At 37.2% G+C, this 15,300-nt stretch overlaps 1 protein-coding gene across 1 annotated transcript in view; it reads right to left on the bottom strand.

Moving 5' to 3' along the window:
- pkd1l2a (polycystic kidney disease 1 like 2a) overlaps window positions 1-15,300 on the bottom strand; it is a 50,572-nt gene that overhangs the window by 18,954 nt on the left and 16,318 nt on the right. Inside the window, exons 9-25 of the mRNA XM_022687052.2 lie at window positions 14,864-15,011; window positions 14,573-14,762; window positions 13,169-13,277; window positions 12,944-13,076; window positions 11,338-11,937; window positions 9,948-10,090; window positions 9,631-9,792; window positions 7,789-7,926; window positions 7,526-7,681; window positions 7,020-7,144; window positions 6,424-6,544; window positions 5,757-5,888; window positions 4,123-4,348; window positions 2,724-2,914; window positions 2,390-2,620; window positions 2,105-2,206; window positions 1,823-2,001 (exon numbers count right to left, since the gene is read on the bottom strand). Coding sequence (XP_022542773.2) covers window positions 1,823-2,001; window positions 2,105-2,206; window positions 2,390-2,620; window positions 2,724-2,914; window positions 4,123-4,348; window positions 5,757-5,888; window positions 6,424-6,544; window positions 7,020-7,144; window positions 7,526-7,681; window positions 7,789-7,926; window positions 9,631-9,792; window positions 9,948-10,090; window positions 11,338-11,937; window positions 12,944-13,076; window positions 13,169-13,277; window positions 14,573-14,762; window positions 14,864-15,011 — 3,086 coding nt within the window. The remainder of the gene's footprint in view (window positions 1-1,822; window positions 2,002-2,104; window positions 2,207-2,389; window positions 2,621-2,723; window positions 2,915-4,122; window positions 4,349-5,756; window positions 5,889-6,423; window positions 6,545-7,019; window positions 7,145-7,525; window positions 7,682-7,788; window positions 7,927-9,630; window positions 9,793-9,947; window positions 10,091-11,337; window positions 11,938-12,943; window positions 13,077-13,168; window positions 13,278-14,572; window positions 14,763-14,863; window positions 15,012-15,300) is intronic.

Consider the following 15,300-nt stretch of genomic DNA (forward strand, 5'->3'; position numbering starts at 1 on the left):
AACATTATCGCAATACATTGTCAATGATAGTGATGATATCATGATACTGTGATTCTGCAATACTGGATATACTGTATGACAAGACAATTCTTTATGATACTTCACAGCATCTGTATTTCTGAGGAGGATAAAATACTTATAAATAGGCAAATGCCAGGAATTATGAATTTATTGGTGTCAGTTTCACAGAATTTAACAACCATTATTGATATTGATATTTTGTCCTACCTGTAATTACATCACATTATTGCCTAATAATGAGTATATAATGAACAGTATCACACTCTAATATACGTTTCTACACTTTAACAAGTAAATTATGCAAAAGATTGATGTAATTCCACTTGAAAAAAAGTTAAACCTCTGAATATTAATCTGCTGTAGGAGAGCCACTCCACCGAATAGGTATTATTTGCTTGTTGTAGCCCTTCCAAATTAAACTTTTTTTTTAATCTTATAAAACATGTATTTAACTATTCAAAACATGTACTGGTCAAACTCAGGCAGATTTACTTAATTTTTACAAGGTTTCTAAGCTAAATATGGTTACAAAATTGGACTGCATGTTCAAATAATTGATATTTTTGACAAAAAAAAATCACTCCTGTTACTAGCACTCATTCCTGTTACTAAAACTCATTCCTGTTACTTTTTATGTTTTGAGTAACAGGAATGAAAGTAACAGCACTGAGTTTTAAGCATAGAATTAGCAAAACATTAAAAATAGCTAAATGTTGTCTATACTAATAGCATGAGGTCACTGAGCACATTGTAGTGATATTGTTAGTTACAATAAGATCAAATATACAGAAAAACTAATGAGGGAATTTCCTGTTGTAGACGTGACTTGTAGAAACTTCCGGATGTTTCAGATGTTTTCAATATTCTGGATTTATTATGAAAATGTTTAAAGCGCAGATGTACGGTGGCCGAGAAAGCCCAACGCAGTGCAAATTGAAAAGCGCTGCAAAAGCACAAAACACATCCATCAAAATTACAACACAGGCGCAGCAAATAGAAAAACGCGCTGCAAATAGAAAAACGCGCTGCAAATAGAAAAACGCGCTGCAAATACAACCACAACACAACGGAATTTTCCCGGGGGACCTTAAAAGATGCTGTACCAGCTGTATACAAAGGACAATAAGTGGCAAACAAGCTTCTGAAAAGTAAGTTATGTTTATTACCTGTGATTACCACGGTTGTGTGCATATTATTAAAAGTTCTGCTTCACAAAACGCCTTGTTTGCCACTTATTGTCCTTTGTACACATAGTGAAGTCCGAGACGTTACTGAAGACGCAGCTTAGCTGGTACAGCATCTTTTAAGGTCCCCCGGGAAAATTCCGTTGCGTTGTGACTCACTTCTGTTGTGTTGTGGTTGTATTTGCAGCGCGTTTTTCTATTTGCAGCGCGTTTTTCTATTTGCTGCGCCTGTGTTGTATTTTTGATGGATGTGTTTTGTGCTTTTGCAGCGCTTTTCAATTTGCACTGCGTTGGGCTTTCTCGGCCACCGTACAGATGGGATTTGGACTCAAAAAAATTACATCTCTGAAGGATTTTAATAATTATATTTTATGGTAAAGTTTATAGTTAAAGAGTAGGGACAGGTAACAAATGCTTTTTTTCTATTTTTTTATAGTTTTTATTATTTATTAAATACATATCTTACTTTTGCAATTATATCAGTGTACAAAATAATCTGCTTAATAATAAAATGTATTTTAAAGTTATTTGGTGCGCACAATTTTACATGTAATTTCCTGGGGACAGAAATGGCACCGATTCGGCAGAATATTCCAAAGGAACAGTCTTTTTCTCACCAGGCTGGATGTGTTCCGGAGTTATCATGCCACAGCCTGATGCTCTGCAGATCTCCCAGAGAGAACGGGGTGGTCAGCAGGAACATGTCCACCGCTCCTCTCTCGAACACCGGCTTGTCCGGATCAGTCAGGTGGTGGGGTTCACTCTCCCCCTCAGAGCCCAGGATTGTCACTGTTACCTGTAGAGAGCATTAGTACTGATTACAGTGATTTACCTTTTGATTAATAAAAATATTTCTGACTGGATGATTGTGAGATTAACACAGAGTTAGACCTGCTGACCTGAGAGGAGGTAGATGCTCCCAGTCGATGGCCAGTGGTGACGGTCACTAAGTAGCGATACTCCGCCAAAGGATCATTATCCTCCAGAACTGTTAGCTTCAACTTTTAGATAAAAATGACAACAAAGACAAAGCAAGATTTTATTTATTTTTAACATCTGTATGTGTAAAGATCTTAATATTTGATCTTCATTTGAAAACACTGATAATTAAAGTAGCAGTTTTTTAGTATTACTTAGTTTCTAAACTGAAACAGAAGCATTTCTTCTTGGCTTAGTTTCACAACCTTGGCTGTGTCCTGGATGTCCTTCCTTCTTGCCCAGATCACAACCAACAGGTAGGCCAGGAAGATGGCGCCCACAAAACACACCACCACAGGGTTGTTGACGAACGTGGCAAAAAGCTCAGCAGTGCGAGACACGTCCACCAGGTTGGGCATGACAAAGAAAGAGCTCCCAAAGAAGGTCAGGTGAGTGCACAAGCACTGAGTGAGCTGAGGCGTGGTCCGGGGGCCGACCTGTGGAGACAGTAACAGGAGGAAAAGGGAAGAGTTAGGGAGTGAGTATCTTTAAATCTAGGTTGAGAATAGCAATGACTTTGGGAAGAAGCTGTTCACTCACCCTACAGCCATAGTCACTCCAGTTGGTTTTAGTCTCATCCCAGTACTTGCACTGGGCAGCGATGGAGGTGATGAAGACGGAAGTGTTTGAGGAGTTTACACCAGCTTCTACAACCGGCCTCACCAAAAGAAAATAAACTCCTACTTCAACTGTCAGATCCCTCGAGTCCAGCACCCAGGTGTACCTGTCCTCTGGACCACACAAAAATGAAGCAAGTATATTTATATATTTATGAGTCATTGATTATGCACAAATTATGTCAGTGATGACAAATGTCAACCAGTCGTTTAAATGTGCTGCATGATTAATTGTCTCTTTCTTGATTTTATTATATTTTATTTTGTATAAATGTACTGTATTTATGTCTTTTTATTTTATCCTCATTTATATAAAGCTCTTTGAGTTTTCCACTATTTGTGAAAGGTGATAAAGTACATTTCAATTGTAATTAAGCTATATTTAAATACAACATAAAAGCATTAGATTGTTTTTTTTTCATATAACTTTTCGTGCAAACTTAAAGTTAATTTAAGTATGTGTTGTATGTGAAGTATATTGTATGAGTACTACTTGAGTGTTTTGATGCATATATTGTGTACACCTTAATCCTACTGTGAAAAAAACTACACTAAACTAAAACTTCTCTACACTACAGTATTTAACACCACTACATATATTTTCCATCAACACAACATTTAATTTAAAACATATGGCTTTAAAAAATACATTTTATGAAAGTACAGAGAGTATATTTACTGTGTATTTTCATTAAGTATATTAAACAGAAATGCAGGTTTAGTATTCTTTACCTAACATAAAAATACTTTTAATGCTCCTACCTATACTTCTTTTTTCACAAGGGTAGCTATTGGTTCATACTCATTAGTCCAATTATTGCAGCACCCAGAGAACTGTACAAACAGTGTTTTTAATACACTATCTCAGCACTTTAAAAGCTCTCAGTGCCTCATTTTAAATGTCAGGGTGCTCAGCTACTTTGAGCTTATTAATAGTGTAAAAATAGCCATTTCTTTGGATGGGTAACTCTATGCCCCCATCACTAGCATTATAAGCCTGTTTTCGGAGCATCGGCTAAAAGCTCTGTATTTGGGAATACTGGGGGTAAATGGACTTATGCTCTTAAAACAAATGTTTGTGCTCATTATTATGTTTCACTACAATCCAAGTCTATTTCACACCGGTTTTCTCCTTTAATAGTGCAGTCTATTCAAATCACACTTTTGGAGTCACACTTTTTAGACAGTCTATATGTGTTATGCATGGTAAGAAGAAGAACTAACAGATTTTTAGGGGCTAATTCATTCTGCTAATGAAGGACCATTAAGTGTAGCAGTGACAGAAATTGCATGTTACAATAAGCAGTTAGTATAATAATTACCTGTTGAGACTCCTGGATGTGGAAGCTGGATTTTGGCCGTGTAGTTGGTGTCATTAGGATACTCCTCAAAGCCCAGGAGTAACTGTAGAGGTGTCTCCTCTGAGGGGTCCAGTTTCAGCACCAGTGATATATCAGGTGTCGTCACGTTGATGATTAGAGTACTGTAGTTTCCCAAGTCCAGAAATGTGCTGTTCACCTCTCCAACCACTGCTCTCGGTAAGAGGATCTGAAAATCAGACATATACAGTTATACATATACCGTACATATATACAGCTCTGGAAAAAAATAAGAGACCACTTCAGTTTCTGAATCAGTTTCTCTGATTTTGCTATTTATAGGTATATGTTTGAGTAAAATTAGCATGCTGTTTTATTTTATGAACTACAGACAATATTTCTCCCAAATTCCAAATAAAAATATTGTCATTTAGAGCATTTATTTTGCAGAAAATGAGAAATGGCTGAAATAACAAAAAAGATGCAGAGCTTTCAGACCTCAAATAATGCAAAGAAAACAAGTTGAAATTCATAAAGTTCAGAAATCAATATGTGGTGGAATAACCCTGGTTTTTAACCCAGTTTTCATGCATATTGGCATGTTCTCCTCCACCAGTCTTACACACTGCTTTTGGATAACTTTCTGCCACTCCTGGTGCAAAAATTCAAGCAGTTCAGCTTTCTTCTTGATTATATTCCAGAGGTTTTCAATTTGGTAAAATCAAAAAAGTGGTCTCTTGTTTTTTTTTTTTTTCAGAGCTGTATACAATAAAAGTTCTAAAGCTTTAGAACACCCTCAGTTTTTGCAGTTACTTTTAGCCATTTAAACTCTTCAATTCTAGATAAAAACTTTAATAAACTCTGTGACTATTACTTATATAAGTAGAAGTCTTTTCTTTAGAGACATTTCAGATGAAGCCAGAGAGGGGTGAGTACTGTTTCCTACTCCTTCAAAAGACTCTTGGAAACTGGAGAAAACTGGTACAGGACGTCTGGCTGACCCACATGGCAACAGCTTTAGGCTTTAGCTCAGCTTAATATTCTTAAACTGATTTTTTGCTCAATGTGGCTCAGATCTGATTTTTTATGGCTGTTTTTAGATTTGAGTCACTTTCATATCCATGGACATGCGACATGAATGTGAACAGTCAAATCGAAATGTATGCATCTTTTTGCTTTTACGCATGCGCTATGTGCTTCTCTCTTGTAACCACATATCTCTTGGTGCAGCTGTGCAGCTATAACTACAAAAACAGCAAAAGCAAACCGCCTGGCCTTTTTTCAACTCCTCGACCTGAGCATGAACTTCAGACCAGCTGTTTGCTGTTTCTCCACTCCAGCAAAAGATGCTCCACATATGAGCTGCTAACTCATCCATTTCCCTTTATAAAGCTACGAGTCATCTCTCAAATATGACGTTTGTTGTTGGTGGTGAAAAAGGTGGTGTTTATACAGGTATTAATGTGCGCATATGAGGCGTTTCAGGGACAGACTCGTTCACATTACTCACAGATACAGATCACGAAGCCTAAGTCTCAGTTTCAGCAGTGAAGTGATAATATAGACTACATATCATCCTATAGGTGACTGTAAAAGAATATAATAATAACTGTAATATAATAACTCATACATCTTACCTCTATTTCCTCATTAAGACCTGTGACCGGGATGGCCGAGCCGTTCTCTGTGGTGAGGGACAGACCCCCCACTGATCCACTTATATCATCAGATTTACTCCAGGAGAAAGGGTTCATCCCAAAACTCAGCATCTGCATCCAAACAATCATATTTACATATTTATACACCACACTTTATATACATATACATTAAAGGCAATTTACTTTACAAGATTACTTTAAGAATCAATAAAGTTTAGACAGCTGTGTGAAAATGTTACATCATCCACGTTCAACTGATTTATATTTCTTAGAAATGGAAGTAATAAAAGTTATTTATTAATAAAAAGATAATAAATCATTGCTGAATTTTGCAATAAAAGTAGCACAGCTATTCTATATGACACCTTTTCTCCAAATAATGAGCAGATTATTTTGCATATTCAATGTGCATAATTTTCCTTCGTGTACAGCATCATTTTATTAATATTTTCACTTTTTACTTTTTTACTAAAATCAACAATGTATTGATATAACCTAATTTGATATTTATGCCTAATTAATCATAATTAATATTAAAAGACATAAGAATTAGAATACATGAATAAACACATATGAATACATGAATAAACACATTTTTATATTTTTTATTTTATTCAGAAACTGGTAATTTCCTGTATGTTCTCACCCTCACATCCACTGGTTCTTCCAACGGCAGCACACCAGAACCCAGAGACGGGAGCGTGAAGCTGGCGGAGCTGCTGTTCTCAATGCTGAATGACTGTTTCTGAAGCTTATCTGGAGACATTCTGATGAGAAACACAACAACGTGCCAGTTAAAGAATATTTTAGAGAATTCAGCATGTCTCTAAAGTCTTATGAGTATGACAAATACTCAAATACAATTACAACTCAATTCATTTTATTTCTATTTTATTTTATTTTTAGTTTTTTTTTAATTTTCTTTCCAGTTTATGCAGCCAAAACCTAACCCACTCATTAGGACTCGCCCTATAACTAATAATACCCCAACATAAGGAGGGTGAAGACATTGCTGGGTAGCATCACAGCGCACTCGGAGGAAAGCGCAGCGACTCGGTTCTGATACAGCAGCTCACAGCTGCCTTGTGCTGATCAACATCACCCTAGGAGTGATGAGGGGAAAGAGTGCCATCTACCCACCCAGAGAGAGCAAGACCAATTGTGCTCTCTCGAGGCTCCGGCAGCTGATAGCAATATTGTTTCTAATTGTTAACGACTGAAAACAGCTTTAGCGTAGCTTACCTGTTCACATACATACTGATCTGGGCAGTGCTGATGATGATTGGCTCCTGGTTTGCTGGTTTGCCGGCCAGCATGGCACTCTGTATGCTGTCTGCTGCATTCAGCAAAAGCTTGGAGGTCTTTTCCTAAAGCGAAGGAGTACATTAAATGAATTAGTCAATTAAAAAAAAATAATTCTATTGAGTTAGACTAATTGTCCCACCAATCAGCTGCTACTGATCTGTACATCCCCCATGACTCCACAACACAATATCCTCGGAAGAAAGCGCAGCGACAGGGTTCCGATACATCAGCTCACAGATGCCTTGTGCCGATCAACATCACCCTTTGGAGTGATGAGGGGAAAGAGCGCCATCTACCCACCCAGAGAGAGCAAGACCAATTGTGCTCTTTCAGGCTTCCGGCAGCTGATGGCCAGCTACATGATCGGGATTCGAACCATCATAGCAATCTCCTATTCATAGAATCAGCGCTTCAACTAGCGTTTAGATGGAGTACAAAAGTACCTGGTTCTCTGTGCTGGCAGAAGCTTTGAGGATGTTACTGGCAGCCTGAAGAAGGGGCGTGGCCGCCTGCACCATTACATCTTTGGCACTTTCCTCAGACTGGGCGAGAGACACCAGGGACTGACTGAGGTCTGACAGGAGAGAGCTGGCATTTAACTGCAGGAGAGAAAGAAGAGGTAGAATAAGTACTGATGGTGGATGATGTGCATCATATAGTCCAGAATACACCTGGAATACACCTGTAATACACCTGGATCAGGTACCTGTGCTGTAGGGGACAGCTCGTCACTCTGGGCGGTGAGGCTCACCATAGCTCCAGCAACCATCTGCATTTCTGAAGGGTTTGTGATGGGGGCTGTGTTTACCGCTGTGTCCAGGTTTAACAGCATCTTCTCTCTGAGCTAAAACACAGATAAACATGTGAATTATGATATTTAAATGTCTACATTTAATAAATAACTTAAATAAATAACTGCTAGTATTTCCCACGCCTTTGAAACTGAAATGGAAAGAGGAGGGGGGGCGAACTCAAAGGTTTTGGGCTGGAGTTCAGGGTAGCTATGCTGGGAAGTGTGTGTGAAGCCCCTTCACGAGAAGAGATACAGGAAAAAAGGAGGAAGATGGCGAGGAGGTTGGAAAAAAATTAAAGAGGTAGTGAGGGTTTATGTAGTGCTGAGTGGGAGAAATAAAAAGTGCATGGATCAATCTCCCAAAATTATGTTTACTCCACATATCATTACACAGTTACCTGATTATCTCTTATTTTAGGAACCTTTAAAGTAAATGTAGCGCAAGATCTAATCAAATTTGTGTTTGGTAGATGACTTGTTTGTTATAACAATGTAGCATGTTTGTTTTCTTATAAAAACTGATCCACATTCGCAAGCAGTGAAGGGAATAACAGCGCTGAAATAAACGGTGTTACTAGCGCCGTTACTTTTTTAGAGTAATCTAACTAATTACGCAGTTACTATTTCCGACACCCCGTTACTGCTCGTTACTTTAGCCGCTCAATTAACTTTTTTTTTTACTTTGCGCATACAGACAAAGGCGCAAGTGTGTGTGTGTGCGTTATTAGGAGACAGGCTGCTGTCCGCTGTGAATGGAAAATCTTTTGACGCCAATCACAGAACAAACAACAATCAAAACACACAGATCAAGGTTTGAGAATGTACCTGATCAGCCAATAACTATTTCATTTACAAATAAATACTGTGTTTTTATTAATTTAGGACTGCAGGATTACTGTAAGCTATAATTAACGAAAATGTATTTAGCTAACCAGTTAGCTAGAAGCTGGATGTTGTGGATAGCCAGAATTTAGTACTATACTTAGTTTAAATGAGTTTCTAAACCCTGGTCTCTGCTCTAAAATTATGTTTTCCACCGGATCCAACTGATTTTTACATACCCAGGCAACGCCCCTGATAATACACATCAAAAAACAGAAGCACAGCACTAATCAGGCATGTTTTTTTCCCATCGTGACGCACCTGCAGGACAGGTGCTATATTTACAATATACAAGTACAGGGCCAGTACAAACACAAAAGTAACGCAATAGTTACTTTTACTAGTAACTAGTTACTTTTATAGTGGAGTAACTCAATTACTTTTTTGGAGAAGTAAGTAGTAACTATAACTAATTACTTTTACGTAACGTGCCCAACCCTGTTCGCAAAGAACATGCATTTGTGGCATGAGCAGCAGAGCTGTGTATGGGCTGAGGTTGCACCCATGAAAAATTTGGCAAATACTCTCTGACTTTACCAAACAGCTTATTACTCTGCCATTAACTTGTCTGGTGTTTGACGATCTTTACAGGGTGACGTCTTCTTGGGAGGCCCACTTCATGTCCTGTCTCTGACGTCCCCCTTTTATATGGAACTTGGTCTTCAGTTTGGAGATACTGGTATCAGGGCTCATTCCAAGTAATGCAGCAACTCACACAGGCTCTACCCTGATCAGTCAAATGTCGAATGATGCGCAGGGTGTGAAAATAGACAGTTGATAGGGTGTAAGATAGCAAAGAGCATCACAACGTGCCCAGAGAGTCTATATGTTTCTATAACTGATATTGTTATCTATCTTTCCAAAATGTTGTACCTTCTTCCTGGCAGTCTGCTCTTGACCATTAGCTGAGCTCCCATTCAGCCTGCTGCACACAGACTGGTACATCTGAGCCAGTGCTGCTCCTTTGAGATTCACCTCTTTGGACACGAGAGCCTCCAGATCCTGCACTGTAGACCCAGAGCTAACCTGATTCACCTAAAAAACAAAAAGAGGAAAAATATCATTCAGCAGACTGCCCTGCTGAAACTCCAGCTCAGGACCAGACCTTTACATTATTACTATTATCAACATACATATATAACAATAATGAACAAACTATATGCAGCTGTGTCAAACTGAAGACAGCAAACCTGCACAGATACAGAGGTGTTAATCCTCTGTCCAGCTCCATTCTGCACTGTGATGAGCACAACCACAGAATGGTTACTACCAGCTCCCAGAGGGAGGAAGAGGGAATGTACTGCCCACTCATGACCACAGTGAAGGTAGTGACCTGCAGGGGAAAGGTAAATGAGTGTAAATGAGTCAGAGTGAGCAACCATACACAATAATCCATAAATTATACATTTAAAAAACTGATTAAAGTGGTATTCTTTTGTTTTTTTTTTAAGTTACATTATTAACATTATTTTAATAAATACAAATAACAGTAATTAGACTCACTCTAGTGATTGGATCAGCTGTCAGGTACCAAGAGTTTTTACTGAACTGAGAAAATCTGCTTTTAGCTACAGAACACCACTGAGATAGAATTCACTACAGGAAACACTAAAACTCACTGGTGTCATTCAGTCATTAAAAACTTTTAATTTTAATATCTTACCCCCTTCAGACAGCCTGTATCTGTTTTACTTAATCTTATTTATTCTTAACTTTTTTTCTGTATTAGTTCTTCTCTTCTCTTTATTTTTCTTTTTTTAGTTCTTTCATTCATTCATTTTTAATATTTTTCTTATTACAAGTGGTGATTATCAATAAAAAAAATCGGATTATTCCCGACAATGTTCTGTTATTAACTGCGAATAATCATACTTGTTTTTAAAGTTTTTAAAGCAGATATTTAAATGTAAATATAAGAATGACTGTAAGAAATGTAAAATGCTATTAGATTTATATTAATGTGGTAATTAATTTGCGTTAAAAAATAATAAGACATTACTGATTCCATTTTTTTTTATTATTTACCCTTTAAATAAACCAGGCAAGTCATTAAGAGCATATGCTTATTTTTTATTTACAATAACAGCTGGGCAAACTAATCATGTGCGTTAATGCTTTAACGTTTTTTAACTTATTTTAATTTGTTTCTTATATATAAATAGTACTACATAAAAGTTAGTTTTAGCTTAATTTTTACTGTTTTTTATTTTGTTATCTTCTTTTTATCTTTGTATCTTTTTATCAATTAAACTAAGAAAAAAGTTTTATTTTTATATATGTTTATCTTTTATTTTATTTTATTTTTAAATTTATTTTAATTTAAAATGATTAAATGTAGTTATTATTTTTTATGTGATGTCAAATCCTGTTTTTGTAAATACTTGTTGAAAATAAATGAAGGTTGCCCATTATGTACTTCCAAGTCAAAATAATGTTTAATTGATTGATTGACATTATTCATTGTTTATATAATTATTTTATATAAAATCAGACTCTTTGTGAGTTCCTGATGTTATATTTATATGTATAAAGTGGTCAAAAATGTACGATTCCTTTTGTTTCTACTGAATAAGCGCCTACCTGAAGATGTTCTGAAGCAGTAAGTACAGGGGGCGCTCCAGCAGAAGGAGGGCTGCACAGTGCAGGTGATGTTGAATGGGGAGAGAATGTCTCCCACTGTGGGGCTAATAGTGCAGGAGGGTGGGCTGGGGGGGCTTGTAGTGGTAAAGCGTGTTGGTACAGTAGTGGAGGTTGTAGAAGTGGGAGAAGTTGTGGTTGTGGATGTGGTGGGCCTGGCTATAGACTGTGTGGTTGAGGTTGTAATGGAGGGGGTGGTTGCTGAGGTTGCCTGTGTTGTTGTTGTTGGGGCTTGTGTAGTAAGTTGTGAGGTTGTAGGGGAGATGGTGGTTGCTGTGGTTGACTGTCTTGTGGTTGTTGGGGTTCCTGTAGTAAGTTGTGAGGTTGTAGTGGAGGGGGTGGTTGCTGAGGTTGTCCGTGTGGTAGTGGTTGGGGTTCCTCTAGTAAGTTGTGAGGTTGTAGTGGAGGGGGTGGTTGCTGAGTTTGGTTGTGTTGTGGTTGTTGGGGTTTGTGTAGTAGGTTGTGAGGTTGAGGTTGTAGTGGTTGTAGTGGAGAAGATTGGAATGGTGAATTTAGTAGATCCAGAATAGGCACCGTTTACACCTACAGACAGAAACAGATCCAGTGTGATCTATTTAGCAACCAAGACCTTTTTAATTCATTCAAATACAGCTCTGGAATTAATTAAGAGACCACTTCAGTTTCTGAATCAGTTTATCTGATTTTACTATTCATAGGAATATGTTTAAGTAAAAAATATATAATTTTATTCTATAAAGTACATACAACATTTTTCCCAAATTTCAAATAAAAATATTGTCATTTAGAGCATTTGTTTGCAGAAAATGAGAAATGGCTGAAATAACAAAAAAGAATGCAGAGCTTTCAGAGTTCAGAAATCAGTATTTGGTGGAATAACCCTGGTTTTAATTACAGTTTTCATGCATCTTGGCATTTTCTCCTCCACCAGTCTTACACACTGCTTTTGGATAACTTTATGCCTTTACTCCTGGTGCAAAAATTCAAGCAGTTCAGTTTGGTTTGATGGTTTGTGTTCATCCATCTTCCTCTTGATTATATTCCAGAGGTTTTCAATTTGGTAAAATCATAAAGAAACTCATCATTTTTAAGTAGTCTCCTATTTTTTTTCCAGAGCTGTAGTACAGTTTAGTAATCATCATTAAAGAAACAAATTTAACCTTTGGAATTCTAGAAGAATTGTTATTATTTGTCTGTAATATTTAAAGAAGTATAATGTGAGAAACTGGACTTTTGGCTTGTGGGCTCACCTACAGTCCAGAAGTGTAATATGCATTTTAAGACACCACTAAAGTACACGATTTAGACATGCATTTACTGATAAACAAAAAAAAGGTGCTTGAAATATTTGTAGTATTTATGTAGTACACCAGTGATGACTTTCTTCCTTCAGAACATTCCAAAGATTGTAGGGGATATGACCAATATTTGTACAGGCTGTATATAGGACAGTTGGCAGAATGCAGATACATTATGAGTATTATTTATCCCTATACACCTTAGATTCTTTTTTTTTCTTTTTTTTTTACCCAACTCTTAGAAGAACAAGCTAAAAGCAAATTATACCCACCATAAACCAGAACAACGATATTCTGCACTGCATTAATCAGAGTTGAACTGGGAACAGTGAGAGAGCTGACATTTTCTCCCATCTTTATCAGCGGTTTCTGATTAATGTTGGAATAGCAGGATTTTATAATTTCCTAAATAAAAAAAAGAATCAGAGTAGATACACTTTATAGAAATGAATAAAATAAAAAAAAACTAAATTGCTGAAAACAGAACACACACTTACAGATACAGAACTCGTGTCCTCAAAGTACCAAACTATCTGCTGGCAGCCGCTGCACTGCAACTGCAGATTTACATCCATGCGGACGTTCACTGGACTGCAGTTAGAACATCTAACAAATAAGAAAGCAGAAATAAGGTTCCTACTGTGACCTTTGGACAGATATTAAATTTGAACAGAGAAAAAAAACTCTTTAGTCGTTAAAGAAGTTGATTTCAGATTTGTATGAATTTTTATGAATTTAGTATTTTTATTAATCTATAAAATAGAATTCATTTTCCAGATTAATTGCAGGCGTTAATGCATTAATGTTAACAACACAACAAAACACTAAACACTTATAAGGTGCCTGTTTTTACTGAATCTTCCAATTAAAAAAAAGAGATTAAAGTGCACTTGTGGGTGGGGCAAAATAATATTAACCAATAATATCATGTTTGACATCTCTCTATCCCACCACCCAAATTGTAATATAGCTGCTCTGTTCTGTTCCACACATGCCCTGATTTTAGCTGACTCCACCCTCCAAACTCAAATTTAAAAAAGGCTAAAAAATGGGATGGGTAGTTTGGGAGGGGCACTGGGTGATGTATGGGTTTAGAGGCAGGGCAGGAGGGAGAGCTGATTGGCTGAGCTGCAGGAGCAGTGTGCCTCTGATAGTGGTGAGATGCAGATGGTTGGAGATCAGCAGAGGGGCGGAATTATTGATTAACTGATCTGCATTAGCATTGTTAGCATTGCCTATAGCATTGTTGAACCTAAAAGGGGCACTGCAGAGGGCAGAAATTACCACAATAAAAGCATTTTTTAAAGGAAGTGATAATAAAACTTGTATGCAGGACTGGTATGTTTTACAACTTCAAAGGAACACATTTCAGCTGGTAATGAAAAATATGGTTTAGGGTTTTGTGGCTCTTTAAGGACTTTGCTCAGGGGCAAAAAACACAGGTATCAAACCCAGAATCCAACATTGTAAGCCTGGATAAGATGAATTTTCTTCAATTATTTGAGAAGACTGGTTGCCTTAAGATGTTCATGTGAGTTATTTAGACTAAAAAAATACTATTTATCAATTGCTTTGAATAATACTCAGGAAATGATGCTGCAACACAGATTACAGGCAGTTAATCCTAATATATGATTTGTCTAAAGGAGTCTAAGGGGGAATTACTACACACTGATGATGGGTGTCAGAAACTAAGGGGCACACCCAGTATGCAAATTGATTGTGCCATTAGCCAATGGAACAAAAAACAGTCAATGGCAACAGACTAACCTGTTATTATAAGTTGATTCAACTCAAAGGTCTTAGTGTGAGTGTATATGTGCCCAATAGTTGAATAACTTGAAGTAACAAGCAATAATGTACCACTAAACCACTCCTGCCCCAGTATACAGTGCTCTTACGTGATGACCGGACGGAAATCGGTCCGTGGTGTAACAGTGATGCATTTGGTTGCTGTTTCAGGCTTTGGATTTCCTGTCAATCTTGTAGCCGTCAGAGAATAGACTGAGAAACTGTAGGGTGCAGGGAGACAGGCCGCATTTATCACAAATGTTTCAGTGATAGCAGTAACTGCACAGGGACAGTCCTGACCTGCAAAGAAACAGAATGATCAATGATCTCATAATCATTTTTAATAATTTATGACCAAAATCAATTCCATAAACTTTACAAACACACAATACAGCACTTACTGCAGCTCCAGGCAAACGTATACTGTTTATTATTTCCCTGCAGGTTTTTAACTCCCAGTGTGACACTGTTTGTGCCGATAACTGGGTTTTCTGGATCTACAGTGATCTCTGGATTACTGTCTCTTGGGAGTCTAACCATTTCGCCTGTCTGCAAAAAGGAAAATCAACAGACAACAGGAGAAAATATAAAAGTATACATCAAATAACATATAGTATTTTTAGAAATAGTTTCTTTCTATTTTACCCCAATTTCTACCCAATTTGCAAGGCCAATTACACAATGCCTGTTCACATTAACTCCTCTTATCACTCCTAGTAATAAAAATTAAAAATAAAAGCACATGCCTTCAATTATATAAAAAAGCAGCCTCAAAAACAGCCTCTTTTTAAACTTGCACTGATGCAGCATCACTAGGCAGAATCACAGGGAATGCTCA

The sequence above is a fragment of the Astyanax mexicanus genome, chromosome 16 (genome assembly GCF_023375975.1).
Source record: "Astyanax mexicanus isolate ESR-SI-001 chromosome 16, AstMex3_surface, whole genome shotgun sequence".
NCBI lineage: Eukaryota > Metazoa > Chordata > Actinopteri > Characiformes > Acestrorhamphidae > Astyanax > Astyanax mexicanus.